The sequence below is a fragment of the Ictidomys tridecemlineatus genome, chromosome 1 (genome assembly GCF_052094955.1).
Source record: "Ictidomys tridecemlineatus isolate mIctTri1 chromosome 1, mIctTri1.hap1, whole genome shotgun sequence".
Classification (NCBI taxonomy): Eukaryota; Metazoa; Chordata; class Mammalia; order Rodentia; family Sciuridae; genus Ictidomys; species Ictidomys tridecemlineatus.
In genome coordinates, this window is record NC_135477.1 from 53,754,129 (window position 1) to 53,773,682 (window position 19,554).

The following is a 19,554-nucleotide window of genomic DNA, read 5'->3' on the forward strand; positions in this document are numbered from 1 at the left end:
CCTTGATGTCTTCTATAACCCATTGATCATTCAGTAATCTATTGTTCATTCTCCAAGTGATGCATGATTTTTCCTTCCTTCTTTTATTGTTGATTTTCAGTTTCATTCCATTATAATCAGATAAGATGCATGGTATTATCTCTAATCCTTTATATTGTCTAAGAGTTGCCCTGTGACATAATATATGATCTATTTTTGAGAAGGATCCATGTGCTGCTGAGAAAAAAGTGTAACTGCTTGATGTTGGGTGGTATATTCTATATATGTCAATTAAGTCTGGTTATTAATTGTGTTATTGAGTTCTATAGTTTCCTTATTCAACTTTTGTTTGGACGATCTGTCCAGTGGTGAGAGAGGTGTGTTGATGTCTCCCATGATTATTGTATGGTGGTCTATTAGATTCTTGAACTTGAGAAGAGTTTGTTTGATGAACATAGCTGCACCATTGTTTGGGGCATATATATTTATGATTGTTATGTCTTGTTGGTGTATGGTTCCCTTGAGCAGTATGTAGTGTCCCTCTTGATCCCTTTTGATTAACTTTGGCTTGAAATCTATTTTATTTGATATGAGTATGGACACTCCTGCTTGTTTCCGAAGTCCATATGAGTGATATGATTTTTCCCAACCTTTCACCTTCAGTCTATGTATATCTTTTCCTATCAAATGTGTCTCCTGTAGGCAGCATATTGTTGGGTCTTGTTTTGTGATCCATTCTACTAGCCTGTGTCTCTTAATTGGTGAGTTTAAGCCATTAACATTTAGGGTTATTATTGAGATATGGTTTGTTCTTCCAGCCATATTTGTTTATTTATGTTACTAAACATGGTTTGTTTTACTCTTTGATTATTTTCCCCCCTTTACTGTCCTACCTCCCACTGTTGGTTTTCATTATTTTCCATTTCCTCTTCCTGTAATGTTTTGCCAAGGATGTTTTGAAGAGATGGTTTTCTAGCTGCAAATTCTTTTAACTTTTGTTTATTGTGGAAGGTTTTAATTTCATCTTCCATCCTGGAGCTTAATTTTGCTGGATACACGATTCTTGGTTGGAACCCATTTTCTTTCAGTGTTTGAAATATGTTATTCCAGAATCTTCTAGCTTTCAGAGTCTGTGTTGAAAGATCAGCTGTTATCCTGATTGGTTTACCCCTAAATGTAATCTGCTTCCTTTCTCTTGTAGCTTTTAAAATTCTCTCCTTATTCTGTATGTTGGACATATTCATTATAATGTGTCTACGTGTGGATCTCTTATGATTTTGCACATTCAGTGTCCTGTCGGCTTCTAGGATTTGGGATTCTGTCTCATTCTTCAAGTCTGGGAAGTTTTCTCGTATTATTTAATTGAATAGATTGCTCATTCCTTTGGTTTGGACCTCTATGCCTTCCTGTATCCCAATGACTCTTAAGTTTGGTCTCTTTATGTTATCCCATATTTCTTGGATGTTCTGCTCATGGTTTCTTAACAGTCTTGCTGAGCTATCTATGTTCTTTTCAAGTTGAAATACTTTGTCTTCATTGTCTGATGTTCTATCTTCTAAGTGTTCTACTCTGCTGGTAGTATTCTCATTTGATTTTTAATGTTGGTTTATTGCTTCCTGCATTTCTAGGATTTCTGTTTGTTTGTTTTTCATAACCTCTATCTCCCTGTATAGTTGATCTTTTGCTTCTTGGATTTGTTTATGTAATTCATTGTTGAAGTGATCTTTCATTGTCTGATTTTGCTGTCTAATGTCTTCCTTGAGACTCCAGATCATCTGAAGCATGTAAATCCTGAATTCTTTATCTGACATTCCATCTGCTGCAGCTATTACCTCTTCTAAAGTTGACTTGACCTGCATTGCTTGTGGTCCTTTCTTTCCTTGTCTTTTCATACTGTTCGCGTTTCTTTCTGCTTGGTGAAACTATTGTGTTTTTGAAAATTTCCCCCTATATTTATATTGCTCTTGTACAGTTGAAAAGTTTCCCTTGCAGGGGCGGGCGGCAGCTGTGCTCCTCCTCCAATTGGGGTGATCTGTCTACCACGCGGGCGGGCCGCTGGGTCTGTCCTGCCGGTTGGTCGCAGGTCTGCCTACCTTGCAGGCGCGGGCGGAGGCTCTGCTCTGCCCTTACTCCAATTGGGGTGACATGTCTACCATGCTGGCGGGTCGCTTGGCCTGTTCCGGGCGTGGGCGGCGGCTCTGCTCTGCTCCTACTCCAATTGGGGTGACGTGACTACCACGTTGGCGGGCCGCTGGGCCTGTTCCGGGCGTGGGCGGCGGCTCTGCTCTGCCCCTGCTCCAATTGGGGTGACGTGTCTACCATTCCGGCAGGCCCCTGGGGCCTGTTCCACTGGTTGGTCATAGGCCTGCCTACCTTGCGGGAGTGGGTGGCGGCTCTGCTGTGCCCCTACTCTAATTGGGGTGACGTGACTACCACTCCGTTGGGCCCCTAGGCCTGTTCCAGGCGCGGGTGAAGGCTCTGCTGTGCCCCTACTCCAATTGGGGTGACGTGTGTACCACGCTGGCAGGCCGCTGGGCCTGATCCGCCAGTTGGTCGCAGGTCTGCCTACCTTGCGGGCGCGGGTGGTGGCTCTGCTCTGCCCCTCCTCCAATTGGCGTGACGTGTGTACCACGCCCGCGGACCACTGGGCCTGTTCTGCCGGTCGGTCGCAGGTCTGCCTACCTTGCGGGCTCGGAGAGCGGCTCTGCTCGGCCCCTACTGCAGTTGGGGTGAAGTGATACCACGCCGGTGGGTCTCTGGGCCTGTTCCGGGTGCGGGCGGTGGCTCTGCTCTGCCCCTCTGGCCTCCACAGTATTCAGCAGGACCCGGACCGAGAAGCAGTTTCCGCCGGTTCTTTAGCCCTGGGCCAGAGCAGTTCTGGGAACCAGAATTCGGCCGCTCCGGGCTCGGTGTATGTTCTGATAGGAGCAGGCTCCAAGAAGCAGTTTCCGCAGGTTCTTTAGCACTGAGCCTGAGTAATTTGTCTGTGAGACGCAGGCGAATGTCAGCCTGAAATTACCTCTATTTGGTATTTCTTTGAATCAGTATTCTTCTATAAACTTTTTTTTTAATGAAAACTGTCCTTTATTTTGTATTGTCCTTCTTGAGTTCTATTATTTTTACACTACAATTTGAAATGCAATATAGATTAATAAATAAAAAGTAAAAAAGGTATCTTAGTACAGAAAATACATTTAGTAAATTAAAGCAAACAATTAAGACTGAGATCGAAGATAGCAAGACAAGACAAAGAGTCAGATTACCCAAGAAGCTATTATATTGAGTCATTTTCTCCTCAATTTTCTAGTGACTATTTAATAAGTACATCAGTCAAAAAATAGAAGCAAATGCAGGCTTTTGCATTGTATATAGTACTAATTTTAGTCTATAAACTATTGATTGTTGATTTACCAGAATGGTTAGTGCTTGATTTAGATATAAATACCAGCATGCAAATAATTTCTCCTTACTTTGCTTAATTTGATAGTTTTTCCTCCTCATTTTTGGAAAATCTATTAAGATAGACTATATGGTTAACATTATAGTTTTAAAAACCAAATTTGTTTTTGAATTGTATATTCTGTATAAAACAGGAATCTTTTCTAAATAATAGTTACATTTGAAATGACAAAAGCCAAATATTCTAGGATTAAAGGTTAAGAATTGAGTTTTTGGAGAAATATTGTCTCTAAATGTTGGGGTGTCTCAAAGCTCAGTTTGGTAACTTCTCTAGCTATACTTAGTTTTTAGATATTTCATACAATTTCTTATTTTTAAAAATAGTACTCTTTAAGATTTTTGTAAGATTAGGAAAACTCCTGATACATGAATAATTAAAATGAAAATGTAAGCAATAAGAAATATATCTTTAGCCCTTACCTCTCTCAACTCTAAAACTATATAGTATAGTGTCTCTAATAGGCAAACCAAACATGCCTAGTACTACTCTTGATTTCCTTTTATCCTCACTGTCCTTAATTTACTTATCTAAGTAAATATTACCTCCATTTACCCTGCTGCTCAGGTGATATGCCATATAGTCATTCTAATGTCATATATTTTTTTCATAATCCATATCTAATCTCTCAGCAAACCCTGTTGACTTGCTTTAGAATACTCATTTTTAAATTTTTATTATTTAAAATATTTATTTTTTTAGTTGTAGTTGGACAAAATACCTTTATTTCACTTATTTATTTTTATGTGGTGCTAGGACCTAACCCAGGTCTCGCAAGTGCAAGGCGATCTCTCTACCACTGAGCCACAATCCCAGCCTGAGAATACTCAAATTTTGATGATTTTTGGCAATTCCATCATTGCTGTATAGAATAAGCCAGTGTGGTCTCCACTTGGACTATTACAATGGGTCTTTTAACTGCTTTCTCTTCTTCCATTTCTTAGACCTCTCTCCCTAGTCTATTTTCCACAGAGCATCTAGAATGATTCTTTAAAATTTTGGGTCAGACTATGTTACTTTGCTATTCTAAACCCTTCAGTAGCTCCAATTCTTAGACTGGAGAGTGTTAGCAATGATTTGTAAGGCCTGCATGATTTGATGTCTCCATAACAGCCTTTCTTCTCTTAGGCTCAGGACCATTGGCTTTCCTTCTGTTTCTGGAATCACCAATCAAGCTCCTGTTTTGAGCCTTTGAACTTGAAATTTCTCCTGTTTTGGATGTTTTGCCCCAGATATTCAAATGTCTTCCTCCACTATTTCCTTGGGTCTTTTTTTTTACCTTGTTAGATATTCCCTGATACCCAATCTTAATTAGCTCTTCCCCTTCACTCTCTAGTCCTTCACCTTTCTTTCCTGTCTTCAAAGCATTTACCAATACCTGTTGTCTTATACACTTACTAATGATTTGTTTATTCTCTGTCTCTGCAAAGTACAATGAGGCCCACTGCCATATTATACTGCATAGTATAGATGCACTAACAATATTTGTTGAATAAATGAATGGTGGAATTCAAAACTGCTTTTGTTTGTGAATGTTAGGTTATTAAGTAAAAACTTGAAGAAACTAATATTTGATATTAGTCTCAATATTTGGTCATTTCCTGGTTGTGTTAACTCTATGTTTTATACAGGAATAAGTATACTTCCTAGCTTAGAACATTTATTGAGAATTGTTTATGGGTTTGGCCTGTAGATCTCTTTGCTTTGTTGAACCATCTGCATGACACAGAGGGCTGGTACTATTGGAGAGGACTCTATATGTTATTATTCCTTAATCGCTCAAAGTAATAGGTCATGTTAGCCACAGTAGTTAACCTAACAAACAAACAAAACCCTAAATTATATATTAAAAAAGTGATGATTGTTTTATACTTTTTATGCCATTGTTATGGGCTGAATTGTCTTCTTGCCTAAAAATTCACATGTGGAGGTCCTATTCCCAGTACTTCAGAATGTGACTCTATTTAGAGCTAACAAAATTAAAATGAGTCATCAGGGTGGGCCTTAATCCAATTTGACTGGTGTTCTTATAAAAAGAGGAGGTTATGATATACAGGGAGAGACATCAGCAATATGTGCACATGTGTGAGAACATAGAAAGTGGCCATCTGCAAGCCTAAGAGAAGCCTCAGGAGAAACCAGGCCAGGCTGACATCTTGATCTTGGATTTCTGGCCTCTAGAGTTGTGGGAAAATAAATATTTGTTGTTTAACCTTCCAGTCTGCAGTATTTTGAAATGTAGCCACGGTAAACTAATAAAAGGATTGAAAAAAATGAAAATCAGTAATAAGATAATAGTAAAAAGAGCAGCTCTTTTTATCCATAGTTTGAAAATGAACCAAGTAACTCTAAATACTTGATTCTGGATCATTTTAAACTTATCAGATCCCAGATAAGCTATGTATGATAATTTATTTATTCATAATTTGCAAAAATTTGCTTTTCTATGATACTCAACAGGGGAAATGATAAACAATCAACAATCACAACAACAAACCCCAAACCTACTTTAAGGTATTCATTTTGATGACAACTACCATGTGCAATCACTAAAATTAAACTTTAATTTTGGTTTAATGACCAGCTCTGTTGGTAACCTTATATCAACCACTCAACATTATGGCTTTGGTTTAAGGCTTTTAAAATCTATGGTTTTGTTAATTTTTTGCCCAATAAGTCAACTACTGTGTATGTATTTATTATTTCCAGTATGCTAGCTCTGGGTTTTCAGAATGAGTTAAGTGTGGCCCCTACCCTTATTGAGTTCATGGTACATCTGGGAAGCATTATGTTAATACAAATAATGCCATAATGAACGATGCCAGGTGGCTGTGAGAGGAGGCACCATTTATGTCCAACTTGCAAACCTTTTCTGTTCTGAGCCTAATAAGTAATTTATGGTCAAACTACATGAATGGAAGATGTGAATGATAACTGAGTCAGAAGCAAGATTATAAATTCTCTCATAAGCCAGGCTAAGGAGTTTGGATTTTACTTGTAGGTAGCAGGTAGCTGGCTACTGGAGGTTTTTAATCTGATGCAGGTATGTCAGATTTGTATTTATCAGAGATGTCGCTAGTGGAGAGTAGACCTGTTGTGGAAACAATGAGACCTCTTCCAAAACTCTTCATAGAAGATTCAATGGGGAACAGAATTGTTGGACACAATTTTTATTACAATAGACTGCTGGATAGGGGCTGAGATTGAGATCCCATTTTCTATGTCGTGGATGACAAGGACTTGGAGAGGAGCATAAGAGAGGGAGTAGCCCAGATGACCTCTGAGTTTCTGCCTCAGACTAGAGATGCCAGCCCCTGAGGTAAGAAATATAGATGGAGAACAATTGGGTTGTTGAACATAACTTGCCCATAACTTTGGGCATGTTATGTTCAATGTGTCTATTGAATTAAACATTAACTATTTCCTTGGCTTTAAAAACTTTTCTTACTTAAGCTGAAACTTACTTCCTAGCCTGTTTCTCACCTGCTTTCCTCCTGTTTTTACCCTATAGTCTGTCAGTCTTGACTATCTGCAATTTTTTAGATAAAAATCTCCATCTCTGCTCCTTTGTACATGGTTTCCTCCACCTGGCTCACCCTCCTTTCTTTCTCTCCTATTAGAAAACCATTTGTCTTTAGGGGGCTCTTTTTAGAAGGTCTACTTAATCCTTGTGAATATGTGTTTGCAATCACAAGCACTTTCTTTGTATTAATTTCTTTGTAAGTAGTTATTATTCTGTCTTTTATATTGAAGCTAGTTGTGTATTTTTCATATTATCATCCTGGAGCTTACTTGTATTTATTTCCTAACTGCTTTGGGTATTATTTTGAACACAGTATGCACTTAATAAATGGTTATTGGCTTGAGATGAACCAAAGGAAGATTGTGGTTAGTTTTGGGGGATAGCTGGGCTCACAATCCTTTGATTTTCCTCAGTACTTTTGTTAGTAAAGATTACTTGGGATAGGAAGTAAGGAACAGGTACAATTATCAATGGCTTAAGGAATGGATATCCCTATCTTCTCCCCAGGATGGGATGATATACTTTTTACTTTGACAGATCACAGGTTTTAATTATCTACAATTTTATTTTTTACTCTTCTAATTTCTTTCAGAGCCCTGTTGAAGTTTTAGATAATTAACATGCTTAAATGTTTTATATTTTATTCCATAAATTAAAATTAACTCAAGGGAACAAAAGCAGCCCTGAAGCCTCCCTGAGCTATTGGAAGAAGGTTAAAATTCAAAGTGTTTTAGCTCTTAAACAAAAAAGATAGCTGTTAATATGGACTTTAAATGTCACAATTATAGTAGAATTAAAAGAAAAAAGTTAGGTTGGGTAAAAACATAGTTATAGAATATAAATGCACTAACAAGTTGGCATTAAAAGCTTTCTACAAAGCTAGTGCTGAGATGCTAAAGCAATTCTTGCATTGATGCAACAAATGAAAGTAAATAACAATCTCATGTCATATCCTGCAAGTTCCTGTTGTGTGCTACCGTGGCTCTATATAATGTCAGTTGAAGGCTTGGTTCACTAAGCATATCAATTTAATTGTCTGTATCTTTGGAGCATCTAGAGTAACCCACTGGAATTAGGAAAGATTACAAAAAGCTTTCTTTGTACTCCACACATTTTAACATATAAATATCATTTGCCATTTTATATCTGGTTTTATGGAATTTTAAACTTGCAGAATTAATAATGTAGGAGTTTATCCTTTTTTGTTATTACTTAAAACCTTGAATTTAGGACCATTTCAATGAGAATTCCTTCCTGTATCTTTGATGAAGTTTTGTCTTTGTAGCCCAGCACAGATTTACAGACTAAAGAAAAGTGAGCAAGCCTAACTCCTCCAAATCTTCAAGCCTGGAGATTTCCCCCATATGAGAATGAACTTTAGTTCAAAAAAAAAAAAAAAAAAGGGGAGGGGGGAGGAAATGGAAAGGGTATGTATCAGATATAAAATGTAAAGTTAGTTAACCATAAGCTTGGATTCTATATTAGAATCATCTCTGCTGCAAGTTCCAACTAAAAGTCTTAAGTTCTTTATAAAAATAGAACTGACTTTGTACTAAAAAAGAAAATAAGGAAACAGGAATTATTTTACAGAATAACTTGAAAGCTAATTTTACTGGTTGCTGGTATTCCTTCAGAGATGGGAGACCTTTTCAAATAACATACGCACCCCCACCTCCTTGGTGAGAATCATCTGCTATAGTGAGTCACAGTCACTGTTGGGAGTAGGTTATACTCCTTAGGTGAGTTGGGGTGAAAAAAAGGTGCACGTTTCTTTTTTCCCACATAATTGCTAAGTCATATTTACTTTCTGAAATAAAATGACTCTTTGAGAATGTCACTTAACTTTAGTCAATATTAAATGAATATATTGGAGTATTTTAAAGAAGATAAAGTTTCAAACAAGTGAATAATTAACAGTTACAATTGCATTTGTTTTTAAATGGAAACGGAATGTTCTTATATATATATATATTTTTTTTACATTTCTTACTTCTCTAGCATTTATTATAAGGAACAAAGCATTTCTGGAATGCTCATTTTAATTTCAAAGCCCAGGCTATTCAGTGGAAAACATTTGGTGCATGGAGGATCCAAACAATAGAGGAGGAATGTGCAGTGGGAAGCATCATGAATTGTGGCACTTAAAATACATTCAGGAGGAACATTTCAGACAATGATACTTATTTTTCATTTTAAACAAAAGTTTTAAACTAGGTGTTATAGTTTGTCTTAATCTAGACAAATATCTTCTAACTTCTAAGAGTTAAATATCTTCTAACTCTTGCTATGTAAATTAGAGTGACATTAGTGGGATAATTGCCGTTTGGACTTTGGGAAAGCCCATGTAATAAATCAGGCTTATTTTCATCCTTATATAAGGCATAATGAAGACCCATGACTCTATTTAGCTGCTTGTAAAGTATATAGAATGTGCTTTGTTATCTGCCCTCATAATTTTTTCTGTTTAGGGGGCTCCAGAAGCAAGATAAGATTAGGTCCAGAGAATACCTTTTACAAAGATTATCATAACCTATGTATCCACGTGGGGAACAGACTAGGAAATACACACTAAATACCAACCAATATTTGTGTCATGTCATGCATTTTAAAGACATTACCTTATTTAACTTTCACATAGTCTTATAAGATAATGTGATTGTTTTTATTGAATGAGTAAGGAAACAAAGACTTGCCACAGATATTTCACTATGAGTCATGAACACTGGAATAATGGACATTGAAGCCAACAGAGGGTCTTTGGACAAGGGCAGGTGAATAGGAGATGAGACAAAAATGTTTATGTATATATTTCCCCCATAGCTTAAAAGTTCTTAATTCCTAGCTGAACAATAGGTCCAAATAGCTAAATAAACATACATCTAATGCTCCATAAAAATAACAAGCAAAATTTTTAGGGGCTTCAGAACATGAAGGGTTTTATATAGTTTGTTGTTAAAGATGTGGTGCATGATTATCATAGCTTCAGCTATTTGATGAGATGTAGGAATCTTCATCCCTCCCTCCATCACTTCCTCCCAACCTCTTTTTAAATTTATTTTTAATTGACAAATAATTGTGTATACTTAAGGGGTACAATAATGTTTTTTTGATCTATGCACACAATGTACAAAGATTCAATCAAGCTAATTAACAACCATTATCTCACTAACTTCTTATTGGAACCTTGATTTCAGTAGGAGTTTCAGGGCTTCTAATTTAGATACTGTATACAAGTTTCTTACCCTTTCATTTGTGATGGAGATTTTTAAGCTTTGCTTATAAAACTTTTACCCAAAACTTGCTATCAGGATCTAAATTTTAATTAAGAAATAGAAAGAATAGATATTTTACATAAAGTAATTTGATGCAAGGTTTTTGTTTTCAAATACAAATGCTTAGTTTTCATTTCCAAATAATGCTCTTATCATGAGTTTATTCTTATTTTTGTTAAGATTCATATCCTTCTCTCTCAAACCTTCATTAGGATTTAATTAACAAATAAAAATTATTTACATTTATGGTATACACTTTAATGTTTTGATACATGTATACATTATGCAATGATTAAATCAAGGCAATTAACACATCAGTCACTTCACAAACTTATTTTTTGTGGTTAGGAATTTGTTTTTATTTTAAATAAACTTACATAAGCAATACGAGTTTATTATTAACACATTCAGGCATTTCAAAATATAGACGTTAAAAAGTCCCTCCCTTTAACTACTCAGTACATTAAGCCATTGTATTGTATTTATTGAACACCTACTTTATACATTTTCTGAGTGCTGGAGAACAAAATATGTTTTGTGCTTTCATGGATTTTACATTTTTTAGTATTACATTTGTTGTATTTACATTCTTAGTACATTTTGTTTATATAATAAACATATAAACAAAAATGTCAGGCTTAGTGTTTTTGTTACTGGATGGAGTAACAAAATTATTGTATTCTTGAAACAAAGATTTCAGTTCAGAGACACAATTAGAAAAACATGAAGGGTTTATTAGTGAAATAGAAGTATACCTCTGACATGGAATGGAGTGCCTTCAATAGAGGATACATTGTGTGTTTTTATATTTGCCCTGGGAACCTCCCTTCTCATGAATTATGTGTTTGGGGCAGTTACAGTGATTTCCTGCCATGGCTTAGTGCACCTGCGCAAATTTAGTCATATTGGAAAATTTTCCAGCGTATAGCGAATCCATTTTCTCCAGATTGACAGGGAACTGTGACTATAAGAATGGCCATTTGGTTGTCACCCAGGGAAGAGCCTAAATTTCTTTTCCTTGACTCCCATGCTCATTATCTACCTAGCCAACTAACATTTTGAGAAACAAAATTGAGTAAGGGGATAAAGTGTGAGAAGGTGATAATGGGGTTTTCAGGAAAGCCATCCTGATAGGGGACTTTGAGTAGGACCTGTAGGAGAGGCCCAGTAAGGTAGGGGAGAGTATAGGGGAGAGATTAGGGAGGTTGCAAAGGGCAAGAAAGATCATATGGAGATTTGGGCTTTATACTCTGAAGTAACCACTGCTTTGTATATTTCAGACTGTTTTTCTCATTCAATATCAATAATTTCTATTCTCAACCTAAACAGTCTAATACCTACCTAATTATTTTTGATTCCCTCAATATAGGTTGCTGGCTACAAAGATATATGTATATATATATTTATAATTAGATAATTTTGAGACAATTTTTTGCTTTTCCTATTTTGACTGCTTTATCTAGACTTTGTTTTTTCCAGTTGCAGCTTTTTAAATTAATTAATTATTTTATAGTAGAATGAATTTTGACATACAGTACATAAATGGAGCACAGCTTCTTATTCCTCAGGCTTTACATGGTTCAGAGTCACTCCCCTAATTTAATCATACATGTATATAGTGTAATAATGTCTGTCTCTTTCTACTATCCTTCCCATCCCCACAGCCCTACCTTTCCCCTCACTCCCCTCTATACAAACCAAAGTTCCTTCATTCTTCCACATCTCCCCACCCCAGTATGGATCAGCATCCACTTATCAGAGAAAACATTCAGCCTTTGTTTTCTTGGGATTGGCTTATTTCACTTAGCATGATATTATCTAGTTCCATCTATTTACTTGCAAATGCCATAATTTCATTCTTCTTTAAGACTGAGTAATATTCCATTGTGTATATATACACCATATTTTCTTCATCCATTTATCTGTTGAAGGGCATCTAGGTTTGTTCCATAGTTGAGCTATTGTGAATTGAGCTGCTCTAAACATTGGTGTGGCTGTGTCACTGTAGTATGCTGATTTTAAGTCCTTTGGGTATAGATGGAGGAGTGGGGTAGCTGGGTCAAATGGTGGATTCATTCTGTTTTCTGAGGTTAGATGCAGTTTTTAATTAAAATCACACACATACATACACACAGTCATCTCAAGAATTCTTTTAATAGTAAAATTGAAGAGATTCAATATCTATGGCTCTCTCTTCCATTGTATCTTTAGGTGATTATGCTCCTTAGGTGCCATGACTTGATGTCTGGGAATATACCCAGAGTACTAGGAATGAATCACTGTACTATGAAATACTTTTATTTTAGGTTATAATATCTTAAGGCTGTTTTCACAGATTGTCTCACGAGTTACTTGTATTTTTCCAATTTCAGGTTACCACACTTGTAAATTGTCCCCAGAATCCTTCCAACAGGAAAAAAGGACGTTCAAAAAGAGCCAGAGTCCTCCTAGCTTCTGTAGAGGAAGCAACTTGGAATTTATTAGACAAAGGAGAGAAGATTGCCCAGGAAGCCACTGTTTTAAAGGAAGAGCTTACTGCTGCACTCCAGGAAATTCGCAAAGAAAGTAAGTGTTCTAGTCCTGGTCAGGAGCAAACTGCATATCCTTAGGGTTTTATTTACTGACTTAGATTTGTGAGTGTTTTGTTTTTGTTGGCTTGAGTTTATTATTCTCTCACAGAGCTGTGAAGAACTAGCTGTGAGAGGCAGAGGGGCTCATTAGACAGCTCCAAGACTTAGTGTCCCAGTCCTGGTTCTTCTCCTTAATTTTCAGTCCCTGCAGACAACTTTCCCCCACAACCATACAATAACTTATCCATAATAAATGAAGAGAAGAGTAATGAAGCTGAAGACATATTTGCCCATAAATAAATAAATTATAAAGCCTTTTATAAACAGGAGATAGAAGCTTCAGATATGAATGTTTCAGAATGACATTTTTAGATTTTTCAGTTCTCTGGAGGGTTAGGTTTACTAAATTTTAAAAAAATACTTTGACTAAACTAGGCATAACCCATGTTCCAACTTAATTAATATTAGTTAATAAAGGCATGTATTCAAACTTTTCATATTTTGTGATAGATTATATAATAATTTTTCTAATGATTGTAATCCTCTACTGCCAGATTTTAAAATGGTTATTATTGGTGCATTATAATTATACATAACAGTAGAATTCACTGTGACATATTCATACATGCATATAACATAATTTGATCAATTTCATTTTGTAGTACCTTTTGCTTGCTTCTCCTTTTCCTGTCTCCTATCCCCATGCCCTATTCTGCTGGTCTCCCTTCTATTCTTCCTTCTTCTCTTCTTCCTCATTCCCTTCTCTATTACTTCCTCCTCTCCTCCTCCTCCTTCTAAGTAGTGGATTATAACTATCCATAAAAGTAGGGTTCACTGTAGTACATGGAGACATTGACATAGCATGTTCTGGTCAATTTTATTCCCCAGTACCTCTCTCTGCCCTCCTCTTCTCCCCCTCTCAATCCCCTTCTTCTATTCTATTAGTCTCCCTTCTATTTTTGTGAGATGCCTCCCTCTCTAGCTTTCACATATGAGAGAAAACATCTGACCCTTGACTTTCTGAGTCTGACTTCACTTAGCATGATATTCTCTAGTTCCATCTACTTACCAGTGAATAACATAGCTTCGTTCTTCTGTATGGTTGAGTAAAGCTCCATTGTGTACGTATACCACATTTTCTTCATCAGTTGATGGACCCTTAGGCTGATTCTAAATTGAGTATTGTGAATTGCTCTAATATAAACATTGGTACGTATGTATCACCATAGTATGCTGATTTTAGGTCTTTTGGATAAATACCAAGGGGTAGAATAGGTGGGTCATATTGTGGCTCCATACCTAGTCTTTTGAGGAATCTCCCTGCTTACATCCATGTAGTTGTACTAACTTACAGTCCCACCAACAATGAGACTGTTGCTGCCCTCTGTATCTTCACCAGCATTTATTTATGTTCTTGGTGATTGCCATTCTAACTGGAGTAAGATGAAATCTCACATGTCATTATAGTTTTTTGTGTGTGTTACTGGGGATTGAGCCCAAGGGTGCGTGCGCTATTACTGATCTACACCCCTTTATTTTGAGACAGGGTCTTGCTAAGTTACAGAGGTTGGCCTCAAACTTGTGATCTTCCTTCCTCAGGCTTCAGAATATCTGGGATTATAGGCATGTGCTACCACTCTCAGTTCCTCAGCATAGTTTTTTTTTCCTCCTCAGTGTAATTTTTATTTTTATTTTCCTGAATGCTAAGGATATTGAACATTTTTTCCACATATTTGTTGGATATTTGCATTTCTTCTTTTGAGAAATGTCTATTTTGTTCATTTATTGATTGGGTTATTCATTTTTTTCTGGTAAGTTTTTAGTTTTTTAAAATATATTCTGGATATTAATTCTCTGTTGAAAGAGTAGCTGGGAAAGATTTTTTTTTTCCATTCTGTAGGCAGTCTCTTCACACTCTTAACTGTATCTTTACTATGTGGAAGTTTTTAAATTTGATGCCATCCTACTTATTAATTCCTGGTTTTATTTCTTGAGCTTTAGGAACATTATTAAGGAGGTCAATGCCTATGGCAATAAGTTGGAGTGTTGACTGTATGTTTTCTTCTAGCAGTTGCAAATTTTCTGGTTCAATTCTTAGGTTCCGCATTGAGTATTGTGACTTTTATGCAGGATGAGAGGGATCTACTTTTATTCTTCTACATATAGATATCCAGTTTTCCTAGCATAAAGGGTAGGTACAGTGTGCATGCACACACACACACACACACATATAAAATATATGTAATCATTTGTTATTTACTTAGTGCATGTATCTGTAAAGCAACTGTAGTTTCTTTATCCATTCACCTGTTGACAGAAACTTTATATGGTTTGCTTCCTTATCTTGGTTATTATAAATATTACTACAATGAACATGGATCCTATGATAGTTCTATTTTTTTATTTCTTTAAAAGCCTTCATACAGTTTTTTCATAAAAGGTTAACCTTGTTATATACTTTACGCATGATTTATAATTTATAAGAAATTTTCAGACAACTTATAAAAATATAATATGTGAAATAATTTGAAAGAAATTTGTCATTCTTCCTTGCTTCCTACTGTCTCAGACCCATTTTTTCTTGTGTTTTCTATCATAATCTTAGTCACCTAGTTTAGATTTTTCTTGTTCTATTCTCCCTTCCAATTATTTTCTCAGTTTAACAAATTTTTACTGCCTGTGTGTCTCCTTGTTTCTCCTTCTCCATTTCTACCTTTGCTTTCTGAATTCAGCATTACTGCATTAGTCTTGCTCCAAAATGAATTAAATATGAAAATATGTTTATTTTTTGTTCTTGTTTCAAATTATTTTTAGTAGCTATTAGAGAATTGGGGGGGCAATCTTTCTGGATAGTTTTAACAGTAAAACCTCACTCCCAAAGCATTTAATGATTTTGCTTCCACCATTCTCTTTCATTCTATTTCCTGGTACAGACCCATATTAAACTTTCCTTTAAATAAGAACTTGCAGTATCTTGAATGGTCCGTGTTGCTTTATGCACCTGTTACCATATATTCCTTTCACTTGGGTTACTCTTCTCATTCAGTCAATTGTTACTCATCTAGCAAAGCTCAGCCCATGTCATCTTTTCTGAGAAGTGCTTTCTGACCCATACATGTTGATTTAAATGATCCTTTTTGGTGCCCTCACAGACTCTGAGCATTTTTTGCACAGGACTAAACACCCTGTAGAGCAAAAATTAATTTGCTTGTTTAGTATATCCAGGTTCTTAGTTCCTTGAGGGTAGTAGGTACCAGGTCTCATTTAATTTACAACACCTGACACGTAACCAATATTTAGTTAATGTTTGTTAAATAAATTTTAAAAATCAAAGCATCATTTTATCATTTTATATTATAAAATTTTATAATGTTTTTATGACAAATTACCTCTTTTAATTATGGTTTATTTGTTGGATCTTTGGTAAGGAATATGAGCCCTATTCTGACACTGTTTTTCTCTGAAAATGTGATATATTTGACAACATAGTTTCCATGTACTGTCTGATAATAAACATGTAAGACATTAGTCATTTTTAGAAGGGAACAATAATTGTCATGATGGTATTTGCTTTCATTTTTAAAATAGGTCAACCTTTTTAGCCCATAAAAGTAAATTGTTTTAAAAATAAATCTTCAGTGAAGTCTGGATTCTAGGAATATGTAGTAAATTCTTCTTCATGTTCAGTTATAATACATGAAATACATATACATGTCATATGCTGCATATATAACAGATACATTTTGTTAAAGATCACCAAGTGCTTTATACTCTAATTCTTTTGACAAACTTCCAAATTGAACTGCTGCCACTTCAGTGTGGGAGGAAAGCAGTGAAATAGAATATGGTTCTGGAATTTGAGGAATGGCCAGTGCTTATTCTATGGAAAGCAGAGATAGTGACAGTGAGAACATTGTTCCCAAAAACTTAGAAGGAATTTCAGCTCAGTGGTGGAGCTGAAGTTTTAGGAGAATGGATTCTAATCCAATTAACTCTGTATGATCCTAGAAACATGTTTTAAATATTCTCCTGTTCTCTGTTTTCAAAAGGCTTTTTTTTTTCCCAGTGGCATAATGTGAAGGACTTAATGAGAGCAACAAATAAGTTTAAAGCATTTAATGATATGTCAAGAGCTTTGTAATGTTGTGAACAACTAATAAAAAATATAAAAAAATAGAAAAGTAAAAAGATATTGGAAGTAGAGGATAGTTTTATTTATTTATTTATTGACATTTTCAAGAAGGATTTTTGAAACCAATATAGAAATTTTCTCCTTCTAATAAAAACATAGTGTAATTTACATGGCCCTACTAGAAGATTCTGTTTTTTTTTTTGGGGGGGGTTGTTGTTTTATTCCTTTAGTTGTAAACTTAAAGTATAATATTTGCTTTAAACTCCTCATTTGATAACTCCTTATTTACACTTATCAGAGTCACCTGGATTTTATTTCTATTGAGTGATTTTTTTTTCCTTGACTGTGGGTCACATTTCTTCATTTCTTGGTATGACTAGTAATGTTTGATTATACATTTAACAGTATGAAAAGTAGATTGTAGAGATTCTGGATTCTATTTTCTTTCTCTGGAGAGTTTTGCTTCAGCAGGTTGTTAAGTTAGTGCCAGTCACCAGAATTTGTGCAGCCTTTTAAAAAAGTTGAGTCAATTTTGGTTTTGTCTTTAGTCTAACACAATCCTTAGCACTGGTGACAACCTTCTTTACTTCTATATTGTGGGCTTTTTGGAGTTTCAAAGGATGACTTGTTTACCAAGCCATTCTAACATATAGAATTCAAAATCAACCTCTGTTTCTGAATTGGGAAGCAATTAAAGCACTGCTAGCTTTTTTCTTTTTGCACTTATAAATATTGCTTTCTACTAGGTGGTTTGGCATTGCATAAGTGCTTGCAGAAGTTAGTTATGAAATATAGTAATCTTCATGTGTAGGGCACCTCTATCTGTGGTTTCCTCATTTGTGAGAATTTTATCCTCATTATCCAATTGCTCTGTCCTTCCCAAACTCTGTCCTGTGACATCTAAAATCAATAAGATTGTGGCTTTCTACCTGAGTTCTGTCTTATGCTGTCACAATGTCCTCAGTGGAAATGCCAAATATATGTAACTCTCTATCAATATATTTTTCTTCTTTCAAAAGTCTAATACTATCTAGTTTCTGCTTGCTTTTGGTCATCAGGTGTCTTCAACTGATTGTTTTATATATTTTGTCTGTTATTTGTGAGATGAATAGTCAGATATATTTTATTCTATCATTACCAGTCCTAGACACTGTCATTTTCATTTGTATCTTGTTTTTCTTCTGAGTATGTAATTCAAATCTGGAAATTAGTTCCTTTCAGCAAGTTCAAGATTTTCTTACTTTACCTTCTGGATTGCATTGTTTCAGAAGTAAGCTGTCAGTCTTATTGCTACTTCTTTAAAGTTATTCTACCTTTTCTCTCTGCCTTATTTTAAGATATTTTCTCTTTATCTTTTGTTTTATTAATATTATGATCAGTTTTGGTTTGAGGTTCTTTTTTGGTGGGATGTTTATTTGGCTAGGGGTTTAATGTCTATCATCTATTCTGGAGAATTATTGGCCATTTTCTGCTTAAATATCTCTGCTCTTTTCTTAATCTTCTTTTTAGATCATGATTATAACATTTAAGTTTTATTCATCATGTCACTCATGTCTTTTATTCTTGTTTCTGTATTTTACATTTGGTTTTCTCTGATAGTTTAATCTGGAATTTTTCTTAATTTATAATATTTTTAATAATCATATTTTCATTCAAGAATTTCCATTTCATAGATTTCTTTCTTTTCCTTCCTTCTTCCTCCTCCACCTTCTTTTTTTTAACTTTTTTTTTTAGTTGTAGATGGACCTCAATACTTTGTTTAGTATTTTTTATGTGGTGCTGGGTATCAAACCTAGTGCCTCACGTGTGCTAGGTAAGCACTTTACCACTGAGCCACAACCCCAGCCTTCCTCTTCCTCTTCCTCCTCCTCCTCCTTCTTTTTTTTTTTTTTTACAAATTTTAATTCTTTGCAAAAATTTCCATCATTTTTCTTGAACACCTCAATTGCAGTTAATTTCCATTTTGATATGTTCAATGTTGTTTCTAATGTCTGTTTTTTATATTGAACCTTCAGGTATATAATCTAATCTCTTGGTATGTTGAATAATTTTTAATTGGATGCTGGGTATTATTGTGAAAAATCAGAATGCATTTTGAAAGGTAGGTCTATTTCTGGCTAGCCTCTACTCCTAGGAGTAGTAATTAAGAAGTTCCAGTTAAAATCATATTTATTGTATGTTTTCTCTAGGCAGACCCAGAACTCTAATTTAATTTCCCCAATTTCCTGAAGAAATGTTTAAAATTATTTGCTGAACTTCTCATTCTCAGAGCTGCTACATTCTTTTGCTTTTCTGTTGTTCAGTGTCTCAATCATTTGGATTTTCACAGTTATACACAAATAGTCAACTGTAGGTAGATTTAGGATTTAATGTCAAAAACAAAGTATAAAAACTTAGTAAAAAATATGAGTGAATACTTTTTAGGCTTTCAGGGCAGAATGAGATTTATTAAACATGAAAAAATACTATAAAAAGACTGATAGATTTTATTATATCAAAAATATCAAGTTTAAAAACTTTTTTTACATAAAAATTTGTAAAATAAAGACAGTGTAGATATTGGGATTAATAACAACAACATATAGAGAACTTTCACATACCCCTCAGAAAAGCAAAATTAT

At 35.1% G+C, this 19,554-nt stretch overlaps 1 protein-coding gene across 1 annotated transcript in view; it reads left to right on the forward strand.

Annotated features, from left to right (window-relative positions):
* Ctnna3 (catenin alpha 3) overlaps positions 1-19,554 on the forward strand; it is a 1,639,810-nt gene that overhangs the window by 51,716 nt on the left and 1,568,540 nt on the right. The window contains exon 3 of the mRNA XM_078041358.1: positions 12,604-12,796. Within this exon, the coding sequence (XP_077897484.1) occupies positions 12,604-12,796 (193 nt within the window). The remainder of the gene's footprint in view (positions 1-12,603; positions 12,797-19,554) is intronic.